This window comes from Rhipicephalus microplus, chromosome X, assembly GCF_043290135.1.
Source record: "Rhipicephalus microplus isolate Deutch F79 chromosome X, USDA_Rmic, whole genome shotgun sequence".
Classification (NCBI taxonomy): domain Eukaryota; kingdom Metazoa; phylum Arthropoda; class Arachnida; order Ixodida; family Ixodidae; genus Rhipicephalus; species Rhipicephalus microplus.
In genome coordinates this window covers 59,884,228-59,908,478 of record NC_134710.1, presented here as the reverse complement: position 1 = coordinate 59,908,478, position 24,251 = coordinate 59,884,228, and the positions used below count along the sequence as shown (strand labels likewise).

The 24,251-nt window shown below is 41.6% G+C and overlaps 1 protein-coding gene across 3 annotated transcripts in view; it reads right to left on the bottom strand.

Annotated features, from left to right (window-relative positions):
- The window catches only part of Rab3GAP1 (RAB3 GTPase activating protein subunit 1), a 358,494-nt gene that overhangs the window by 324,804 nt on the left and 9,439 nt on the right, over window positions 1-24,251 (bottom strand). The window contains exons 5-8 of one of the 3 annotated variants that reach the window (XM_037427224.2): window positions 21,715-21,796; window positions 13,792-13,911; window positions 10,904-11,069; window positions 942-1,044 (exon numbers count right to left, since the gene is read on the bottom strand). In XM_037427224.2, the coding sequence (XP_037283121.2) occupies window positions 942-1,044; window positions 10,904-11,069; window positions 13,792-13,911; window positions 21,715-21,796 (471 nt within the window). Of the gene's footprint in view, window positions 1-941; window positions 1,045-10,903; window positions 11,070-13,791; window positions 13,912-13,994; window positions 14,190-14,239; window positions 14,597-21,714; window positions 21,797-24,251 lie in introns of those variants that run through there. The other 2 variants (XM_075876887.1, XM_075876886.1) reach the window with 2 other exon arrangements.

The window sequence follows — 24,251 nt, the reverse complement described above, 5'->3', positions numbered from 1 at the left end:
AAATTGAATTTTGTTTGAATTAACCATAAGTATAAATGATCAAAGGTAGATTTATCGAGAGTCTACTGTATATGCAAATCAGTATTTTTGCATATCACCTCTGATAAGATGCAGGCACTGCAGTCAAGAATTCAATTCATACCGTCGTCCTCAGAAGTAGAAAGTTATTACTACAAATTGGTCTGACTAACTTGAATATTGATGAACGGTAATCATTCTAGACAGATGTGACAAGAAATATCGCACTTCCTTAACAGATCACACAGTCTGCTGCATTCCCAATTTGGTTAATGTTCATCCCGATTACGTAACACATATTTTAAGGTTTCATAATGTCACCAGCCAACTAATCATGGGAGGGTTGCAGATAAGGCTTGTTCATATTGCATACTTAGACGAGAAAAACACAAAGAAGGGGGATGCAGACAAGTGCTTGTCTTTGTACCTCTTTTTCAAATTTTTCTCAAATAAGCATGGCACTGGAGAAATAACTGCCCTACCCAATTGAGCACTGTACTATCATGTTGTACCATCATTTAAAACATCACTTCGAATCTCACCTGTAGGATTACCTATTTATTTTCGCCTTTGGCTTTGGTACACAAACTGTGCCGACTTTGGTCTTATGGATGGAAAACTAGCCACGGAAGCTAAAGATCTCAATGATGCTGCCAGCTTCATTGTATTATGTTAGCCCAGAATGTAGTGTCCCTACACCACTCTATCTTTCTAATTGACAATATTTCTAAAGTTATAGTACATGCTAAAACAACAAAACAATTACGAGACACAATGCATTTTGGGGCTCCGAAAACCTCGACCCCCCAGGGCTCTTTATCGTGCACTTAAATCTGAGTACATGAGCTTCAAGCATTTCACCACCAGTGAAATGTGACCGCCACGGCCAGAATCACTTTTTGCTTTGGAAAAGATAGACATACCAGATGGAAGCTGTGGCCATGAAGCTGGGGACCAGTCTTGCAGCATGTAGGTAAACCGAATGGTCAATTGAATAGGTGCTGGACTTTGTTGCGACGCATACGACTACAAAAAATTGAGAAAAAATGTGTCACTAGAGGGCAACTTAATTTAACAGCATTCCAGCAAAATATAATAAATCTCTTCTCCACATGTACTCTAAACACATGCTACTTTAGGTTAAGTTCTGTTATGTCACATTACACAAAGCGATCCAAAAGGTGATTGAAAAGTTTCTAAAAAAAAAACCTCCAGTGACTTATCTACAAGTACCATGGTTTACTACAAGATGGCTAGATAACACCACTTATCAGCTAATCAGCATGCTTTATAGACAATAACTGTTAATCATTCAGAGTGTCTACTTTTGTAATGATATGACGATGCCTAGGCTTTTGCACATAGTACATTTTAGATTCGAAGAAAATTTGAAGACAATAGTAATTTGGTTTTAATAGTTTTAAATTGAATTCTAATAGCATACATCACATAAATAAAAATGATCACATTTGGCATGACCCCACTAACCTGCATAACAGTATTTTTTTCTTGAAATTGAAACAAGGCATGTGCAAATGCCATTCTTTTTCGTTCAGAAGAAGCAGAACCAACTTTAGATAGGAGGATCTGACTTTCCGTAAAATGCAAGTGATAACACACAGAGTGTACATTTTAAAATTTACTATATTTTGAGCATACAAGTCGGCCTAACAAGCTTTTAAACTTGTTGGGCACTGTGTTGTTGCCCCTGCTGTTCAACATAGCTATGGCGCAGCTCCCAGCCCGCTTGAGTGCTGTCGACGGGGTAAAGCATGCGCTTTATGCCGACGACATCACTCAGTAGGCCACAGAGAGATGCCTGGGCAGCATGGAGGACAGCCTGCAAACCGCAGCCCATATAGTGGACGAATATGTGGCATACTGCGGCCTCCAGTGTTCCCCACAGAAGTTTGAATTTGTGCACCTTCGGCCGTCGGCGAAGTGCACTTCGTCCATTAATCTTTCCCTGTATAGTGGACTTATGAGGCACTTATTAATGAGGCACAAGAGATCCGTGTTCTTGGACTCCACAGTCACAAACACCGCAGGGTCAAGACAACACCTCACAAGCTGCGTAAGTTTGGAGAACAGGTGGGCCGCATGGTCCGCCGAGTCTCCAACAAGCAGGGAGGTCTCAAAAGCAAGGATGCGCTTCGTTTCGCACATGCTTTTGTCACTAATCGCATCTTGTATGTGACTCCGTACCTGCACTTACGGGAGCATGATGAAGATTCCTTGGAGGTCACCCTCCGCAAAATTGTCAAGAAAGCTCCAAATCTCCCGCCAATCACTATTTCCATTGCAAAACTTCTTGCCTTAGGTGTGGTAAACACCTACCAAGAACTTCGGGAGGCTCACCTAACAAATCAATACACCCGCCTGGCGCAGACCCTGTCAGGCAGACAACTCCTAGATTTCCTACACATTCATCATGAATTCCACACTGAGGAGCGGGTACGATTGCCCGAACATTGAAAAAACCCCATTCATGTTCGACCCCTTCCCACCAATAAGTCCCGTGAGTCGCACGGTGGCCATCGAGAAGCACGGGCTCAGCTCTTGCTCTCCGGCGCCAATTCAGCTTTAAACAAAACGTATTTTACACAAACATCACCGGCCCTTACCGCAGGGGTTGGTATACGGCTGCCGTAGTCCACCAAGACAGGCAGGTGGATGGTCGGTCATTTCGCACACCCAACGCTACCCATGCTGAAGAGGTGGCCATAGCTTTAGCTATGTCACACGACAGTTCTAAAATTATAATATCAGACTCCAAAGGAGCTTGCCGAAATTTTCAACTGGGATGAATCTCACCCCTAGCTGCCAAAATTCTTAAACCTTGTCCGCGGGCAGGTTACCCTCTCCCTGCTCACTAATCTGGACTCCTGGCCATCAGGGCCTCGCAGGCAATGAGGTGGTGCACGCTGCTGCCCGGGCACTCATTCCCCGGGCCACTGCCTAGCCCACCGATGAACCCTGTGATCCAGAGGAGAATATTCCTCTCCTGACTTGTAGGGAGATAATTAGTACACATTACCGGGACTCCCACCGTCGTTTTCCTGCTCCCTGCAAAGGACTAAGGAAGGCGGACGATACAATTTTTCTCCGGCTATTTACCAATACGTTACTGTGCCTGGCAGTGCTTAAACACTTTGACTCTTCCTTTTCCAGCCTCTCCCAGTACTGTGCGGATGTGGCTGACACCTACCACATGGGATGGGCATGCCAGCTCAATCCTTCTTTACCCCCAAACTCAAATACAGCTAGAGAGGACTGGGAGGTGGCCCTTCTCAGTTGTCAGGACCTTCCGGCCCAACGAGCCATGGTCCAGCATACCAGGACAGCGGCCACGATCAATGGGGTCCCTGACTAGGGACTCCACCTAGTACTGTAGGGAAGCTGACCCCCTAGAAACTGGTTTATCTGGCAACCTTAATAAATGTTTACTACTACTACTACTACTACTCCACACATCATTATGACATGTGCTCATGTCGGGAATGCCCTGCTCAGTCGTTGGCTGGACGCCTATGACGTATCACTGACATCAGGTCCATTACCGAAGTGGGCAGTATGACAATAATGGGCTACACCTTCCCTTCCCTATGGCGGAGAAGAGTGGGAAGGCCACGCGAAAATTTGAAACCAGATGAAATGGATGTTCTAAACCCTGTAACTTGCTTATTATAGCATGTATTTACAAAATTCTTGCAGCAGAATGTTCACATAGCAAAAATGAGTCTATTTATCTTCATAATGATTGTTGAACCTCAGGGTTGTTTACAGGCATCTCTCATTTCAACGAGGAGAGGTGTACGGACGGCTTGTCGCAAAACGTTTTACTCCCAACCTCAGTGGTGTATGGCTGCTGGCATTGTCAGCAAGATGTAAAGAGGCAGACACCTTTCTTCATTGTGTATACGCGCATCTGCAGCAATGGCATTAGGAGTATATTTTTTTCTTTCTTGTTTTATCTCACGATCAAATCTCTTCTTCTGGCTTATGCACATTTCTTGCGATGCGAACAGGGCAACTAAATTCATTACTTGCTGCAGCTTAGCATCGTTGTTCAGCAGCTGCGGCTCTGCGATGTCAGCTGTGTTGCTCGTGTTTATTATATCGGCTGTGGCTACTGGCTAGGTGTCGTCTTGGCTTATGGTGGCCATACATACTATAATATAAAATTTCTGTGCATGTTTATTTAGCAAAGCGACTTCACGGATGTCTTAAAATCACTAGCTTCACCTTTCTACCACTCTACGTTTACCTTCCTCAACTTTTTCAACCATTTTAATATGAATTATCAACAGTGATCTCATGAACGAATTACACTACTTTATTCTACGTAGCACACCCATGGATCAAATAGTATTCATTGCCCCGAATGACACTTGAACCTAATGACTAGAGACCGGATTATAGGCAAATGCCTATTTTGTTCCTTGCATTCCTATTGTGCCATTCTGATATATGAGCATGAATTAGAGGTTAAGAAGGACTTTTATAGTGTTTTTATAGTGCCTATAAATGCCTATTTTGGGTGTTCGTGCCTAAATGCCTATAAGTGCTTATGAAGGACTATTTTTCAAATTAGCGCATATATGAGGGCTATTCAAGGCCAAATTCTGTTTTCGAGAGTGGTGTGAAACAGTTATTCAGGTAAAAAAGGCAACATTGATATTTACAAACACTATAAGGTTCAACAAAGACAATGCTGACATGCTTCGAGCGATTGGAAGAGGAGCATGAGGAGTACAAAATCCGCTATTTTTGCAGCCCTAAGTGGAAGCACGTCTCAGCGTCTGCACGGGAAGGAGGAGAGAGAATTAAAGATGGGGTAAGGAAACAAAAGTGACGTCTATGGACGAGGACGCGGCGACTGCCCTCTGCAGACAGCTATCCAGTGCCCTGAAGGAATTCAAGAACCGCCCTGAAAACCTGGGTGTTGCAATGAGAAAGGAAGAGCAGGTTTTTCTGAGCAGTTGCGGGTAACTAAAGAACGAATGAAAAACCATGGAGGGCCACTCATGAAATGCTCTTGTTGATTCAGTGGTGGCGAAAGTCGCCAAATCGTTGTACATTATACAGAAAAGCCTGAGACAGGTGCTGGCATGTTTACAAATAACGGTGTATTTAGCATACATTCACTTTATGCTTGAATACGCTTGTTCTGTATGAGATCCCTTGTCATATGTCTTTAAGTGACAAACATGAAAAAATATAGAACAGCGCTTCAAGGTTTGTCCTAAGCCATTACTCAAAAATGACAGCTGTAACATTATAAAAAAATGAACTAGGATGGGAATTACCATCAGCGCGTCGAATTAAACAGCAGTTAAAGCTCATATGTCAAGCATTTCACGGTAGAACTCGCATTCCAAAATGAATGTACCTAAACAGTCCCTTTCGCGCAATGGTAATTAAGATTTTAGAAGGTCGTATCAGACATAATTTTTCTATTCATATTTTGTTAGTTTAATTACAGAATAAAATGGCTTATAGAGAGAACAAAGTGTGTTGTGTCAATGAAGGTGTGTTTTCTTTGACATTGTAACACACCTGCTACAGTGCCTTCGGGTAAAAAATGTAATGTGCTTGTAGCTTTTGTTTTGTTTGTAATTTACCTTTTTAAGTGTCCCTCTCTAGGTGACATAATAAGTTGTAGTTAGACACTAGAAGTTCTTGCGTGCCCAATGAAAAGTGTTCTACCACGGTGATTTTTCCACGTCACTCCACTGAAACTGCGTTCAGAGGCGATGCGCCAAACACGAGCTAAGCGTTGTCAGCGTTGACAAAGGCATGATGCAGGAACGACGAGAAGATGAACGCAAGCGAAATGGGAGAGTAGTAGTAGTAGTAGTAGTAGTAGTAGTAGTAGGGGTAGTATGTGTGGTATATGTGAAAAAGTTATTCAGGTAAAAAAGGCAACATTGGTATTTACAAACACTATAAGGTTCAACAAAGACAAAGCTGACATGCTTCGAGCAATTGGAAGAGGAGCATGAGGAGTGCAAAAGCCGCTATTTCTGCAGCCCTAAGTGGAAGCACGCCTCACGATATGAATATGAGGGATGCCGTAGTGGAGGTATCTGCAAATTCTGACCATCTAGTGTTCTTTAACGTGCACTGACATCACGCAGTGCACGGGCATCTACTTTTTCGCCTCCATCTAGATGTGACTGCCGCGGCTACAATCGAACCCGCGGCATTCGGGTCAGCAGCGGAGCACCCTACAGCGACTGGTCCACCGAGGCGGTCGCAGAACGAGGGCCGATTAGTGAATAGCATCTCGAGGCTATTAAAAAAATAATAATAATAATAACTACAAGCTGAGAAAATGTTGGCGTTTTATTTTTTTTTCAGCTTTCATTCATTACACTGATTTTGAAAGAGCAGTGCTAAGACAGAGGGAAAAGAAAGACATAGAGTGAAAGAGCGCTGTCTTTCTTATCCCTTTGTCTTTGCGCCTCTCTTTCAAACTGATATGAAGCAGCTAGCCCAAACCAAAGTACTTCTCATTCATGCTACACAACAGAACACACAAATTGCACATGCCAAGTAGAATAATCTCACGTGGAATGCTCTTAACGGAAACCGTTCAAAATGCAGGATATAATCAGGAGGCGGGACATTTTTCATGTATTTTTCCAGATATAGCTAGCATTTAACGAAGTTCTGATGAAGAGTGTATTGTGTGCAACGTCAGCCTACCAATGTCAACATAAAGGAGTGACGTAAAAGCAGTACCATTCCTTGCTGTACGTCACTCCCTAGATCTTGGGGCACACGCCCGCGAGAAGGGAAAGTGGCATTCATTAGAAATTGAGAAAGACATGTAATTTTGCAAATCTTCACAGGAATGATCCGGAGTGCCCAGTGCATCGTAACGCTTGTCAGCTCATGAGGGGCTCTTTAATGTGTTCACCGATGGGGGAGAAATCGGTCCTACACGATTTGACCTAGCAACCCTCTCTTCTAGGGTATGAGTGGTCTGGTTATTTGCTACTGCACTGCCCTTCCCAGCCACAACGAAGCAAGAAAAACCCAGGAGAGTGTTAATTGAATGGTGGACACTTGATGCACAATGCTAGACAATAAAACGAAAGACCACATACTGGGAATCACGCGGAAAATGCATGCCAATGTTCAATCGTTAGTACCTTTCTGCTCTCTTAAACAGTATCATTTTTTTTGTTTCTTGCCGGAGATACAAGCCACCGACGTCGTTGTTTTGGGATATTTAAACTTTTGTAGAAGTTTATTGTGCCTATAATTATGATTTTGAGGGCCTAAAATGGTATTTTACCTGCTTGTCTTTGGTGCCTAAAACACACTTTTTAGTGCCTAAAAATTCGGCCTCTACTAATGACATTAACACCCCCTGTGTGACAAGGTATCAGTAATTTAAATATACTAATGACATAAAACATGAAACAATATCAACATTACAAAAATGTAAATACTGACAAATTACAAACTACCGTATTTACTCGCATAATCGGCGCACTCACATAATAGGCGCATTCCTAGTTTGGTTGTGGAAAATTCGATTTTTTTAATTCTGCGCATAATAGGTGCACCCCGAACTTGGGCATGATCAGAAACGATTGATTGATATGTGCTGTTTAATGTCCCAAAACCACCACATGATTATGAGAGACGCTGTAGTGGAGGGCTCGGGAAATTTCGACCACCTGGGGTTCTTTAACGTGCACCCAAATCTGAGCACACGGGTCTACAGCATTTCCACCTCCATTGTAAATGCAGCCGCTGCAGCCATGATTCGATCCCGCAACCTGCCGGTCAGCAGCCGAGTACCATAGCCACTAGACAACTGTGGCGGGGCGATCAGAGACGATTCTATCCCCCAGCGGTACAGTTGGAACGCGGTCTCCGTACCCTAAAGAAAAAAATAAGGCAAAATAAAAAAGATTCAAAATGCGACCGCCTAACAAACATGTTTTTTTTAATGAAACTTGAAGAAAAAAAAGCGTCCATGAGCGAAAAAAAACTAAAGGGCTGTTCCATCAATTACTGATGACCCCCAAATCACCACACTCTTTGGAGGTCACATGTACAAGGCCAGGGGCTCGCTCGCCATCACCACCATCAGAGAAAGAAAAAAATGCCATTTTGCAAGTGCTGCGCGTATGTTGTGGTCATGTATTCAAGTTTGGTTTCACCATGGGGAAGTACACAAGCTACACAACTGGCTTTAAACTTAAGGCAGTGCATTAAGCGCTGGAGCACGGCAACCGGGCTGCAAGCAGGCATTTCGGTGTCAGAGAAACCAGTATTCAGTACAGGAGGGTTCAAGAAGAAAAACTTAAGAAAAAAACACGATGGGCTTTCCGTGGTGCCAAGACCGGCAGGTATCCAAATGTCGAAGAGCAACTGGTCTGGCATATATGAGAGCTACGACAAGACTTCCGTGCTGTGTCATTGGATATTGTGCAGACTGAGGCGCGCAGAATAGGTCGAGTGCAGAGCATTAAAGCAAAAGAGTTCAAAGCCAGCTCCAGTTGTGTTTGATGCGGCGCCATGGCCTCGCACTGCGAAGGCGGATCACCTTGTGCCAGCGCTTGCCCGCAGCATATGAGGACAAAGTGGTGGACTTCCACCGTTTCGTTTATAAAGCTCCGACAGCAGAAAGACTTCATTTTGTCTCTAATCGACAACGCTGATCAGACCCCCTTTTGCTTTGATATGCCGCGGAACACGACTGTGGAGGAGAAAGGCGCATGGAGCGTTATCGTCAGAACGTCTGGCGCTGATAAAACACGATGCACCGCAATGCTGGCGGTGACAGTGAATGGGTGCAAGCTTACATTATTTTTAAACTCAAGACACTCCCAAAGGCAAATTTCCCTCAAGGCATTTACGTCAGAGTCTAAGAAAAGGGCTGGATGAGCGTGGAACTCATGGTGGATTGGGTGAAAACAGTCTGTTGTTCCCGTCCACGCTTGTCCTAAGCAGTTTTCTTGGGCACCTAGTAGACCATGTACGAGATGAGCTAAAGGAGCTGCGCACAGATCTGGCAGTGATTCCGGGTGGCCTCACATTAATACTGCAGCCTGTGGACATGTCCTTTAATAAACTTTCATGGACAATGTTTGAAGGCTGTACACCACCTGGATGGCTGGAGGACAACATCAGCTGACTCCAGGTGGTAAGATTAAGAGGTCACCTGTGGAAATGCTGTGCGCTTGGATCGTAGAAGCATGGTAGGCGATCTCCATCGAAGCCGTCAGTAAAAGCTTCAAGAAGACGGGTACCTCGAATGCACTGGATGTGAGTGAGGATGACATGTTGTGGGGTGCGGATGATTCAGACATCGAAAACGAATCCCCGCTTGACGAGGATGAATGTGTGCTCTACGACTCGGACTCCGAATAGGGAAAAGGAGGAACACCTACTACTTTTCTGTAAATTTTACTTGTGTGTGTGCAGTTGACGGCTCTCGCTTGTTCATTAAAAGGTACATAGGTATGTTTGTTTAATGCTAAATTAATTGGAAACAATAAAGTTGCCTTTTACTTGGCAGATGTGCAGATTTAAAGCACAAGAACAGAGTCGAAAAAATTTTTGAAAATTTCATCCCGCGTAATTGACACACCCCTAACTTCGAGCTGGATTTTCTGAAAAAAAAAAAAAAAAAAAAAAAGTGCACCTATTACCCGAGTAAATACGGTACCCTAACAAACAAAGCTTTCTAATGAACTTCTTAGTGATATGTCATCTAGGCATAAATTAATGTACCACACTCAATCAAGGTAAATTAAAATATCATTAGAAGCTACTTATTGTGTAACCTCTTGCATACCTCACCACACAGTTTACTATCAGTGTCCCTTCTACCTTCAAAGAGCCACTCACTAGGCCCCATACTAAGTTTTAGTTAGACAGTGGAAGTTGTTGGGTGTCTGATGAGGAACATTTTACCACAAAAACTTTTTGAATCAGTTCATCACGAGCGAAGAAAACAGGTTTTTTGAAGTGGCGCAAAACGAGGATGAGAGGAGGCGAGCTCGAAACTTTTGCCGCTCCTCCGCAGCCTTCCCAAGCCAAATCTCTTCTCCACTCTCTTAAGCATCTGACCAAGAGGTCACGTGCGGATGACGTGCCCGAACAAGTCCAACCCTCGAGCACGCGAGCGGTGTTGCTTTGTTGACCAGCGTTATTTTGTGGTCTTCTGTCTGTTTCTGCGGGATGGTTTGCAAATGCTGGCTTAGGCCCGGTAGAATATATGAGTACAATGAGTGCGCGAACGCGTAGGGGCGTTCCACAGCGGTCACCTGCTCGATGCGTTGACCGGGGATACACGAACACATGCGAAATACCGACACATTAGCCCCGAATCTCGTTGCAATTCACTAGAGAAAAATGGAAAAAAGACACTCACATTTCCTTATTGCATCTCATTATTTATCTAGAGCTTTATTAATCTTTTCAAGCAACAAATTACATAAACTACACATGCCGTGTGAAATAATTTTCGCCATGTCACGTGCCACTGTTTGCAACGTCAGAGCAGAGCCGTCTATGTAGAGGACCAACGTCACTGCATTGCCGTGTGCGTAGGTCCATTCATATGCGCACGTCATGCCCTCATTTTCTGGGCGCATGCTGGCAGAAGGGAGGGGGAGCAGCGTTAATCTTGAAATTTGACCCATTTCCACGGCACGTAGCGTTGCAAATTTTGGCAGACGTGATCATGAACGCCTCGTCTACGCATTGCGCTTGTCAGCTCAAAATTGTCAAATCTGGTGAGTGGCTCTTTAAGACTTAAACAGAGACAGCACAATATTCTGCTTACTAGTAATGTTTTCTACAGCTTATATCACCATGAACCCAATGAAATGCTTCATATTTGTGTGAATCCTACCAGCTTTCCTTTGAAGAGTGACAGGAGGCCAGACACGTTGCTGCAGGGCTTCGGGACATGGTTAAGATGTACCATCTCAAAGTGTGTAGTCAATCCACTCCCAACACATACGCCAAAGCACAGTCGCTCTTGAGGGTGGTGGACCTGCACAAACGCTGGCAGTGGACTGCCAATCGTTCCCTCAAAAGACCGCTCTACCGACCACTGCAATCCCTAGAGATAATCCCACGTGCGTGCAACTTCACAACTGAACAAGGAACATCTTTATTACATCACTGGCTAAGATTACCACACAACAACCAATAGTCAAAAGTGAATGAAGATCACACCATATACAATAGCAAGCAGCTAGCGTTGCATTTTTTTTTTACAGCCAGCCATAGATGGAGCTAAAAAGAGGAGGAGCTCACACAGATTCAAAAAATATATTTTATACTTAAAGGTCACTCAGACTCGGACTCAGCAAAATTTCTCTCAGACTCAATCTCATCAGAATAGTATTGCTCAGCCAGACTCCCTCATACTAAGAATCATGGCTTGATCTGAGTCTGAATAAGTATAAGTGAGTCAACTCATCAATGCGTTTGCCGACCAAAGCAGCTAGCACATGTGATCCGTGAATGCTGCAATAAGCAAACCTTGCCCCTTCATTACTCATCCTCGAATGCTGATTTTTAGGTGCCCTTAATTCATGTTTGCAATAGTTAATTTTCTATCTCTCTTCTATTTTTCATTTTTCCAATTCATCCACATTTTTTTGTTTGATTATATAGCTCGCTTTGTTTATTTGTATATTACCTTTTTGCATTGGGTAAATGTACATCGTTTGATTCATGTGTCTGTTCCCTTATGTAATATTCCCTTGGGGATCCTTAGGGGCATTATGAAATGAATAAATAATTCCTTCAATAAAAAGAAAGAAACCTTTTGCCATTCCTTTAGTGCTGAGGCTTTTTTTGTGATAGGTTATACTTAGTGGAGGCACGGTGCCTTAAAAAAAAATATCATTGCCAATCTTAAATTGTGGGTTATAAAAACCAAGAGGCTATGGGAAAGCAATAGTGGGAAGGGGAAGGATGTTTCAGAATAATGTTGACCAGCTGAGATTCCTGAATGTGCATCTAAATTTAATTTAGACAATGTTTTTACACTACACAACCATCAAAGTGCAGCTGCTATAACTGTAATTTGACCCCGTGACCTCTTGCTAAGAAGCAGCATATAATGGCTACAGGCCACTGTGGTGTTCTACACAAAAAGCCGCTGGCATTTCTTCTCGAGAAAGAAGGCACACTATAGACAAAAGTCAGCATCACACACACAAATGTCTCATGCCAAATGCACTAATGTTCCAGGAGCCAAAAGAATTTATGGTTGCAAAAAAACAAAAACATTTACCATGACTTAACCTAACAAAGTAACTTTTTTGTTTCGATTAAAAATATAGTGCCTCAACAGTCGCTGACCACACAAAATGACTCAAGTTAATCATCCGATCTGGAACACAAAATGCCACTACTGGAAATGTGCTGCAAAGCGAAGTTGAAGAGTGAAGAAAACGATTGAGCCAGTACGTGTAGCAAGAACATGACGCGGTTCAAGCAAATTGGTGAACACAGAAAAGGAATACTGCTTGCAGATGCTAGCCGAGGCAAAGAGGAACAGTAAATTTGTTGACTTGACATGGTGGCATGGCCACAAGGCAATAATTCTATATCTCCAAACTTCTCTAATAACGTACTAATTTTAAACTTTATTCAGAATATTCCTCGGACACAACCTCACTATGTCCAGTGTACTAGAATCAAACTTGCATATATCAAACCCACATAGAATTAATCATTTATCAAACAGTTGTAGTATCCTCTTAAATATACTTTCAATATATAAAGTATTTTAAACATCAAATTACCAAAATATATAAAACTATTTTGTGATCACCTTCAGATTCGATACTTCAGGGGTGACTGTATAGGCAAAATTTGCAACAATGTCTGAATAGAAGGCATTTTAAAATAAGTGGTAAACCAAGTGAAGGAATTTTGTTATAGGGAGGATCTACTAGACAGGCGAACATTTCAACCCAAGACCTGTTGTTATTGGTCATGTCAGCAGAAAAAAAGGTTTGCGTCGAGCAGCCAAAAATGATACTGCATGCTTCAATCCACACATGACAAAACAAAGACCTTTTGGACACGTTAAAGCACTGAACGCTCCATGTCTTCTATGGCAAATGCAAAGAAAGGGATTCACTCAAGCGGTCACATGTGTCTGACCTTTTGACTATTATAAAATATTCTCTTCTTTAACACGCAGTGAATGTGGGAAAGCAGGCAAAGTTCTGACCCAGAAAGGCATCAGTTCAATTACTATGCTGCTGGAAGTCTATAAATCACAACTAAGCACCAATTGCGCACACTTCAGCTGACAATTTTTTCCTTCTTCTCAGCAACTATGTTCCTGAAAAGGCGTAAGTGCAATGCAGCTTGTTCATGGAAGAGTTGTCACCTTCATTTTTTGTTTATGAGCAAGCTTTTGGAGCTGAAAACATTTAAAAAAAACACTGAAAACAAATGTTTCCTCCTCCTCCTCCTTGTCGTCGTTGTTTGTTGATGTTGTTGTTGAACACCTTCTCCTAACTTTTCAAAGCTTTTCTTCTGACTTATGTAGCAAAGCTGCAGGTCACCAGTATAATACTACTCCTTGAACTGAGGAAGCTCTCGTAACATTGTGAGCATGGCTGAAAATGTAACTGATGTTTAATCATAATCAATGCAACAGTGTGAAATTTTTCTGCATACCACTTTGGTCATTATTCTATCATAGAAACTAAACAGCACTGGATGACAATAAAAATCAAAACAAATGTAAAAAACCAAGAAACTTACCACTTAGAATTATTTAGAGCTACAGAAACAGAGCTGACAAGAAGTTTCGTTCTATCTTCACTTGAGATAGCTTCTTCTTCACTGCTTGGTGCTATAACTAAAAAGTCTCGCAAGCCAAACCTAGAAGAAACAATATTTGTAATTTAATGTAGCATGCTTAACGTTCTTGCCCTATCATTTGTATGGTTACACACATATCTTACGTTATATGTGTCTACATGAACAAGGATGGTTGCTTGCTTGCAAAATTTAAACACATAACCTCTAAAGGCCGTGTACTATCGTGAGCAATATGAGGTCGAACACGCGAACGCTTGTCCAATAGCCTCGAACCCTACAGCGGCTGATTTGCAGCGGCCGCTGCGGGAAACAAAGTGGAAAAGGCTGCGCGCTAACGCTAGCTGTTGACACTTCCTCTTCAATATCGTTGCTTCAAAATGCAGCTTACAGCAGGTCAGCTGCTAGTGGCTGCTGTCGGGGATATGAATTCACTTCAATGCGCACATCCACAACCAGTTGACCTAGCAGGCTATGAAAATACAAACATCAACGGCGACGTAGCCAGACATGATGCACAGGCCGTGCTTTTATTACATCTAGATGGTGTTAGCTGAGCATTTTGGCACGCATCCTTGCTTTTGGTGAATTTTTTTTCGTGTTATCATTGCTAGCGGCCGAAGGCACGCGATAAACTGCCGTTTAACAGCAACGATCACGCGGGTATGGTGATGCGAGAGTGCCAACAGTCAGTGTAAGAGCGCCCTCCTTTCCCCTCGAGTTTCGGCAGCGCCATCCTCATATCACGTTATATGTATTTTGAGGCTCTTGGCCACACACTCGTGCGTTTGAACTCATATTGCTAACGATAGTACATTGCAAAGCAAGGCGAAAACTACACATCTACATGGTACAGACATTCAATCTCTGCAAAAGCTATTATGCTAAATATGTAATGTAACCAACCCATTCATATCTAAAAACATTGATTAAGGTTACTTTACTTGTTTATTCTGTGTGTTTTGACTATTTGAAACCATTTCAAAGTGCTTATATTCCCTGGAAATCCCATGCAAATTCTCAATCTTTGACAATTACTCAACAACAAAAAAATGCAGCCTGGCTTATTTTATTTAGTTTATCAGTAAAAAAGAAAACATGAAGGTTGACATCAATTTGAAAATGCCCTCTTAAAAAAGAAGCCACACTGCTCCCTTTTTTTTTTTTCATATAAAACTGGATGTGACTGATTAAAGTTACACAAAAAATATTTAGCAGTCTCCATTTGTCAAAAAGTGAAAACCAAGTCAGACTCATTCGTCTTTAGTTACCTTCAGTAGCAGCACAGCTAACATCAATGATGTAGCAAGCACCTTATTGAAAAAACATGGACAAACTATATATGTTCGAAAAATAAGTATATCGGTGGACTCCTCATGGGGAGACAGGAGTCAAAAAACACAATCTTTTTCTAAAATAATATATTTACATTTTTGTTTGCTCTGACAATTATAGTTACTCTGCTTTCACAAAAAAAAACTGAAGATGGTAATTTAAACTCGAATTAGGTTAAAAACACTTTTAAAGAGCACAATGTGGTTACTAAAACTAAAAAGAGCTCATTGTCTAGAATCCCCTTGAAATTGTCACTTGGTTGCCTGCCACAACATTTCACATGAGAAGTTCACTAAAGCCACACACTCAAAATAACAATGATTTTCAAGCTCTTATAATGGAAGAAATCATTTTAAAAATATATCTTTTCTACATAGATGAGCTTTGACTTATACAGTAAAACCTCATTATTTTTGAAGTCACTCGGACTGTGAGAAATCTTTGAATTAAGCGGGTTTTCGAATTAACAGAACATATAAAATATGGAATGCAAGGAACTTGAAATTATTCAAATTAATCAGGGCTGGTCATTTTCTGTGTCGGCTAGTTTGTTGGTCTAAGGGTCATGTTTTCCAGCATTACCTGGTCACAGTTTTGCCACAAACAAGGAGGGAATTCCGGGCCTAACTGCTGTCACCGAATAAAAAAAAAAAAAAAACGTGACCATCTGAAGTTTGTGCTTATGAAAAACAAGACATCTTCACTGCAACACAGTAGTGACACGCGGGCAGCATGTTGCCTGCTCCTCCCTGCGTCAGCACATAATGATGCGACCATTCACCCATTTTTTCTGGTAGAATAAATAATTTAATAATGGACAGTGTGACGATATTCGTAATGGGTTCTGGCTGGAAAACATCACCACTGAAGCCTTTGACCCAAGTTTTCAAAGTAGGTGTTTGAGGCAAGAACTCCGCCAGCTGTGCCAGTGTGCGAACGGCTGGAGCAATCAGCACTCGCAGGTTCGCATACATCACGGTTTTCTCCAGGTTGTCCTTTATTAATTTCTTTAAATTCCCAGAAAGAATGGATAAATCGTCAGGTGCTGACGTTGCGAGAAGCATGCGACAAGCTGCCCGCACATTACTGCTGTATTGCAATGAAGCATATCTTCTTTTCCACAGGCACATATTTTAGTTGATCACGAGACAGTTATTTTTCATATATAATTTTATTTATTGTGCTGGAAGTAGCGAGCAGGGGTGCTTCAGCTACCACTCATTAGTCTCGCTAAAGTACATTGCCTAGTGGCTCTTAAGGTGCGTCGTTTCCGCAGATTTTCGGCGAAATTAGGATCAGGTATAGGCACACTGCACCCAAAGTTTTCGAATTAAGTAGACTTGTGCTGACCACCGCTTCAAATTATCCGCTCAAACTTACATAGCAAAATACAGGACCGCGGAAATACTTCGAATTAAATGGGATTTTGAAATAACCAAGTTGGAGTTAACGAGGTTTTACTGTACTTCTAAAATGTATTTTCCTTAGGATCCATTTTCGGGAAATTTCTTCAGTTTGAACACTAGGTTTTTAGTACTTCTGATAGATTAATCAGGATGAAATTTCGCCCACATATGCCTTAACATGTGGAGAATAAAAGTATCTCCTTTAAAACTTGCTATCACCCGTATATTTATTATGAACGCGAAATAAAGAATTAGTATGGGCTGAGTATTCTAAGAATGCTAACATTACAATATTTCTTGTCCATCAAAATGTTTTATATGTACTTTCTTGATGATTATTGACATTTCACAGTTAATATAGAGCAATATGAGCTAATAATGGCTCAATACCATACAAAACCAAATATACGTTACACATCATCATGGAATAAAACTAAAACTGTGCAACTTACTATAAAACTAATTACACACTTGAAATCAGCATAAAAGCCCATATATACATCGAAAATGTCATTGGTCTAGGCTACAAATAAACACAACTTTTTTTTTTTTTCAAATCCAATCTTTCCTTGAAGAAAACCCTGTAATAATAGCCATGTCAGTTAATTATTTAAAGTAACACCTAACTACATATTTGCTGTCCCTTGCTTAATGCTGAGGTTATGTGTATGTAAAAATAGCATGACGTACAAATGTTTGTGAAATTTGGCATCTTCTTGACTCAATTTGCCTGTACTGATTATTTCATATTTGAAAGATGCTTGTAATTCCAGACATTTATAAATAACTCTAAGGCAATTGATTAGGAAACTATGTTATTCAGCACCTAGTAATGCAATTTATATGGTTTCTTCTCTTTATGTTGCCACAAAGACGTCAAACTGATGGCATATAAAACTTTTATTCGGCCTGTTTTGGAGTATGCTGCCGTAGTTTGGAGTCCCCACCAAAAAGGCCTAATAAATGAGCTGGAAAGAATCCAAAGACTTGCAGCCAGGTTCATATGTTCAAGATACAAAAAAACAGACTCAGTTACCGAGATGCTAAACTCATGTAAATTGGAACTGCTTGAAATTAGGCGACAGAGGAACAGAATAAAATTATTATTTCAGATTCTCCAGGGTCGAATAAATATTGATAAAAGTATGTACATACGGGAACCTGGTAGAATTAGCAGAAGAATAAACCATAGTGCAGCCATTAGAACATATGTCACCCGCACAAACGTCTTTCGGTATTCGTTTTTCCCCAATGTTACCGAAAACTGGAATGCGCTACCTGCACATATTGCTGAGTGCACGGATGCAAGGGCTTTTGAATATTTGCTTGACAACTATATGTTACCTAAAAATCGTTGGATGATGTGTTGATGTTTTGCTTTCCTTTTGTCATGCCAATGTTGATGATTTTTTTTTCTTTCTTTTTTTTTGTTATTGTTGACAGTTGACATTACTTGAGTGTTTTTATATACCAATTATTACTTTTATGTACTCCCTCCCTGTAATGACCCACAAATGTGGGTTAACAGTATGCTCAAATAAATAAATAAATACAGCGATTGCACTCATTTTATATCAGATGGTGTTCACTTGGCCTAAAGGAGCCCTGTAACACTTTTTGAGCATGGTCCGAAAATGCTGCCAAATGTCAGTTGAGGCTCCCGAGAATCCGTGAGCGAGCCAAACATTATAGCACGGCACGTGGCCTAGAATTTACAATTAATTATCAAAGTCAGCTAGAAATAGCTCCTCCCCCTCTCTACAAATGATGTCATATACCTAAAATTTCTGTGTCATATACGCACGCCCATTGCCAGAGTAACTGCACAATTACTCTGGCCACCACAAGATGCCGCCACATGCTTGTGCATGGACTCACAATCTCACTGAAAGTAAGCTGCACGTTCGGGAAATAAAAAAAAGAAAAAGTGCTCAAGGTCATTACACATGCTGACGCAGGGATGCATCTTCTCTCGGTAACTCGCCACAGTGGTGTAGTGGCTAAGGCACTCGGCTGCTGACCAGCAGGTTGCGAGATCAAATCCCGGCAGTGGTGGCCGCACTTTCAATAGAGGTGAAAATGCTTGAGACCCATGTGCTTAAATTTAGGTGCACGTTGAAGAACCGTAGGTGGTCAAAATTTTCGGAGCCCTCTACTATTGCGCCTCTCATAATCATATGATGATTTTGTGATGTTAAACACCAACAATTATTATTAAGAATTTTTGCGGCATGCGATTCATAGAGACTCATGCACTAATAATGAGACTATTCCAGTGTAACAAAAAAATGTCGCAGGGCCCCTTTATAGTCCTTTAGCAACTGTTTTTATGTTATCCAAATGAACTTTTGGCCTGACATGTAAAAAGACCATCAGCGACAAAAAATGGTGAGGCATAGTGAGGAAGGTAATGACAAGCGCATATAATGGGCTTTAAGAGCACACATTCACCTTTCATGGCCGCTGTACAAGGCCATCCTATCCATGCAATGCAGACAAAAGATAGTACTTCTGAACACACTAGTACTTATGAACTCACTCAGACAGCACAGACCATCAAATTGACTTGAAATATATTATTCATCTTGTGAGGTCTGAAGATGATGAGCCATGGTTTTTTTTTTTTTTCTATCAGTATGTTACTATCAGGGATTAGATTCAGTTGGAAAGCTCGCTGTTGTAAAAGCAGTCAATAAATGTACACGTGTTTGTTAGCCAAACATCGAGGTTGGCTCTAAGTGTCCCAAGAGCTTGGCTGATCTCCAGACCCCGCACCGTGAAGTCCCTGAATTCACAGGAGCTCATTCACACAAAATAACAGGCATCCTAAGTAACAAGTAGGTCTAAGACGAGCAGCAGCAATCTTCGAGTTTGTGCCTTGCGGCCCACACACACGCTCATATTACAAAAGCATCCCCGAGCGCTATACCACTACTTACTCAAGTTCATGCACATTTTCATATGCATTCTTGTTTACACATTCACTTAATCTCATAGTATTCACACTACCCTCATATTCAATCCAACCATTAATGTTATGTTATCTTACTCACAGCTGCAGTGGCACTCACATTCATATTCCTCACACACATGTACGTATACCTACTCACGCCCAACAGCACCCAGCCTACCTTGTATTCGTGTGCACACTCCAACAGAAAATCATGTCTCCACACAGCTCCATCCAAGCACAAGCACTTTCCACTTTCACCAATCACATCTTTTGTAACACATTTGTATTGATGCCAGTGAAGTGAATATTAGTGCTTAATATAAGAGTATGCTGACCTAGATCAACACCTCCTTTTTTTTTCAATGCCAGTGCAAACGTTCACTCCTCCATGGTAGCCATCAGTCCACCTTAGTTCAGGGAGTGGTCTTGATGTGATGCCACATAAAGGGTGCGGCTGCTTGTGTCACACCTGCATCCGAGCGCTTTACCACAGAAATGCGATAAATGCGCTTTCCTTCTCCAATATCAGGTGTCTGTCAGATTTGTTTCTTCGTGCTCTTTCTTTGTGCCTAAAGCAATGCTGCCGCCACCTCACAGCACCCGTGTGGCACTTTCAAAGGCAGCGTATGTAGCAGCATCACAGTGACGTTTTCCCGCTGGTTGGCCGCACAGCGCTACAAACAAAGACACGCTACCTCAAAACACCATGTCTCTTACAGGGACAGCACGACCACCAACACAGTGAACGCAAGGGATGCAAAACGCCACCCACGAATCTGTACACAACTGAACAAAAAGTTACTTCATATCATTTTTGTTGTGAGGCACCACCTAAAGGGTACTCTTCCCTATGCACACACGAAAGCTAGCCGATGGGTGAGAGTAGGAAAGGGCTAAAGGAGAGAGTATCGCCCGGCTGGATTGAGTGCATCTGGCTGGCCTAAAAAAACTAGAGGAGGCACTGATTAGACTATGCCACAGAAAAACCTTGACACAGATATAACAAATGTCCTCCATACCAAACAATGAATCTATAGACCTAAAGATAAAGTTAGTATTTCATTCAGAGAAACAGACCACCTCACTGCAGCCATTGTGCAATGGTCGTAGGCTCATCTCCAACCAGTGGCAACGTTCCTTTTCTTACAATTTCATTTTTCTTACCCTTATTATTCCACCGTTTTGATAAAAAAAGGCATAGGCACATTTCACAATGCTTCACTTGTGAATTGGAATTATATGAAATCAGGTTTGTTAACATGCACTTAAACTCACTCAGACTAGCACAAGCTCCAGTTCAGTGGGACACGGTGAAACTCATTATGACTTTTACACTCCTCTACTCACTATATTATGACTCATACCTGCTTGTGCTCACTTCAACTATCGCTCATTCAAACACCTTAAGACATACTCTAACTCACTGGGATAAGACTCATGGGTCAGTGTGATTTAACTCATGAGGACTTAGTGTCACCGAGTCTGACTGGAAACAGTTATGAATATGAGTGAGCACTGGGGACAATGACTGGATGCAAGTATAAATGTGAGTGACTACCTATAAATGTAGGCAGACATTAACGTAAATGTGAATGAATGCCTGTCATTATGAGCAGGAGTGATTGTCTATTAGTATAAGAGCCCGCAAGTATGAAGAATAATGAGACACAATGAATTTGAGTACACATGGGCATGAACATGAGTGCTGGTACAAGGAAGTGAGTAAAAAGCAAGTTAGTGCCAATGAGCGTGAGTGAATGTGGGTATGAACATGAGCAGAAAAAGGGCAAATGGAAGTGAGCATAATCACGAAGGATTCTCAGTGCTTATTATTTGGTACAAATATGAAGTTTGAGCAAATGCTGATGAGATTGAGTGGCATGTTTATGAATGGGAGTGAGTGTCTATCTATACTACCAATCTATGCTTCTTACAGTGACCAAGACTGTAGAGCTTGAAAACAGCAGTCAATAAAAACAATTTGCCTAACACCAGTCACATCCCCACCAACTTCTGCAAAATGCAACAAGTCAAAGGCTTTCTCTAGATTTCATATTCGTTCAAATGATTGTCGAAAAACTTGTTTTAGAAGAATAAAAATTAAAAACACAAGAAAGAAATGCACAAGGCAAGTCTAATAAACTCGGAAGCATGGCAAGAAAAGTTGCTCACCATCGAACCAAATAATGAGCCCTGGGTGGAAAATCATTGCCTAATGTCATCATATCTTCTAGGGCAAAGGGGGCTGGTTCATCTGAGATGTTTATCAAGGGGAAAAAAAGAGACATTAATAAGTTATATACACAAAAATGTCTGAAAAGTTTAATCTTATACTTTTCCTTGAACACAGAATGCGAAATTATAGTAGAGCATGCTCACCACTTGAAGCAGGCAGCATTCTGTTGCACACAAAATAGGCAAGTGCTAAATCTTCAAAAAAAAATTCTACAGTTACATTATAGATATGGCCCTCATTTAAGGCCCTACCTAATGGCTCGATACACGAACTCAGTGAGTGAGGCCAACAGAAATGTAAGCATTGAAGTCTTTCCACAGCAGTAAAAAGCAAGGTATGCTGAAAGATGTATGCTATTAAAGAATTTGTTAGGTGCTTTTATGTCTCTGCCATAAACCAGGCAAAAATGGCACAGCTCTTGCACTTGTTTAAACAGCCAGTAAACAACCCCAAGGTCCAAAAATTCTTGTAAAGAGAAGTATGTGCACTTTTACTTCGTGAACATTCTGCTGCAAGAATTTTGCGAATACGTATATTATGAAAGTTGCAGGGACTAGGACATCGCCTTCAGCTGGTTTCAAATTTTCCCGCGGTCTCGCCACTCTTCTCCTTCAGAGGAAGGGGGAGGCGTGGCCCATCGTCGTGACTCCGCCTACTTCGGCAATGTAACAAGACGTTGGGAGCAGACTGTCGCACCATCTGGAAGCAGCAACACAAAACACAAATAATGCGCTTAATAGTGGGTGTGCTGATCAACAGGTGGTGCGACAATCTGCTCACTTCCAAAAACTGGGTCAGTGAAGTGTTCCAATTTCGATGCAAGGAGCTTCACAACTCGTATGATTGAATGGCTCTGTCGTAGCTGTGGGTGAAAACAAGAACTGTCGTTGACTTCACTACTGTTTGTTGAGACCTGGTTTAGACCAATCGACGAGCTGCGTGCTGCGTTACGACGCCGATAGCCGAGTTGTCGTCACTGCGCATGCAAGAAGATTGGTCAGGTGTAGGAAAGGAGCACGAGAATTTTTTCTCGAAATGGAGGCTCTGCGCAACGTCTAGCTCTGTAATATTCGGAAAACGTGATCGCTGCGGTCTACTCTACGAATTACCGAGCTTGTTTGGGGGGTGTAAAAAGAAAGTTGGAGCCTGTTGACTGGCCCTTGAAGGAAACTGCTATTGAAGACAAAAAATCATTAAGAAAAGATCAACTGCTTGACAATCATATCTTGGTACAGGCACTGCCTTATGTGCATTCCAAGTTTCCTGTAGCATGCATCAATGTCTTGGCCACAATATCAATTTACATCAGCACCATGATTGACACTTTGTGAAAAATCACAAGAAACTAGCCTCTTTTAGAGACACACTTCTGCTTATCGCGAGATCAAATTCGAAAAATGCAAGTTTTCTACCAAAATTCCACAATTTTCATTTTTATTTTCTCACAATTTAGTTACTCTACTTTCAACAAAAAAAAATGAAGATTGTAAGTGAACTCGAATTGGGTTAAAATCGCTTTTTAAAGAGCAAAAGGTGGCTACTAAAACTAAAAAAAGCTCATTGTCTTTGTCTAGAGTCCCCTGGAAATTGTCACCTGGCTGCTTGCCATTGCACTTTGCTTAAGGAGTTCACTAAAGCCACACGCTCAAAATAGCAATGATTGTCAAGCTCTTATAATGGAAGAAATCATTTTAAAAAAACATATCTTTTTTGTATTGATGAGCTTTGACTTATACCTTTCAAATTCATTTTTCTCAAGATCCATTTTTGGGCAACTTCTTCAGTTTGGACATCATGTTTCTGGCACTTCTGATAGCCAGATCAGAATAAAATTTTGGCCACATATTCCTTACCATGTGAAGAGTGCAAGTATCTCTTTCAAAACTTTATATTGCCAGTATACCTTATTTACTCGCATAATTTGTGCACTTTTTTTTGCGATTTCGGGGCCCTGAGAAGGGAGTGCACAAATTACATGGAGATTTCTCGAGCGCATACAAAATATTGTGTCACAGTCTTAATGCGCGCAGTATATATATTTAAAAAAAAGAAATAAATTGGAGCCCAAACGAAGTTACATTTGAAAGAATAAGCGTACTTTAGCCAGTCAGATCCGATCACGCGCGGTCTAGCGAGAATCAGTGATCACGAAGTCCGAGTGGGAATCATCGTCGCGGCCGCTGCCACCGCCCTTTCGAAGCGCATCGTCCTCGGTTCCGTCAAGTGAGTTCGAACGCCCTATTTTCTTGAAGCTCTATTGACATTGATGAGACAAACTAGGTCCCATGACATGGTGATACCAGAAGAACTAAGCATCCACACATTATTGAGAAGTCCTCCTTCAATGGTAGGAAACTTACAATAACAAGCGCATACTCTTCTGGTTTCTCGCGTACCGATTGCACTTGTCGTCACATTGAAGTACGTTCCCTTGAAGTGCTTAAAGTGTGCTGGCGGCCCACTTTAAGTTTTC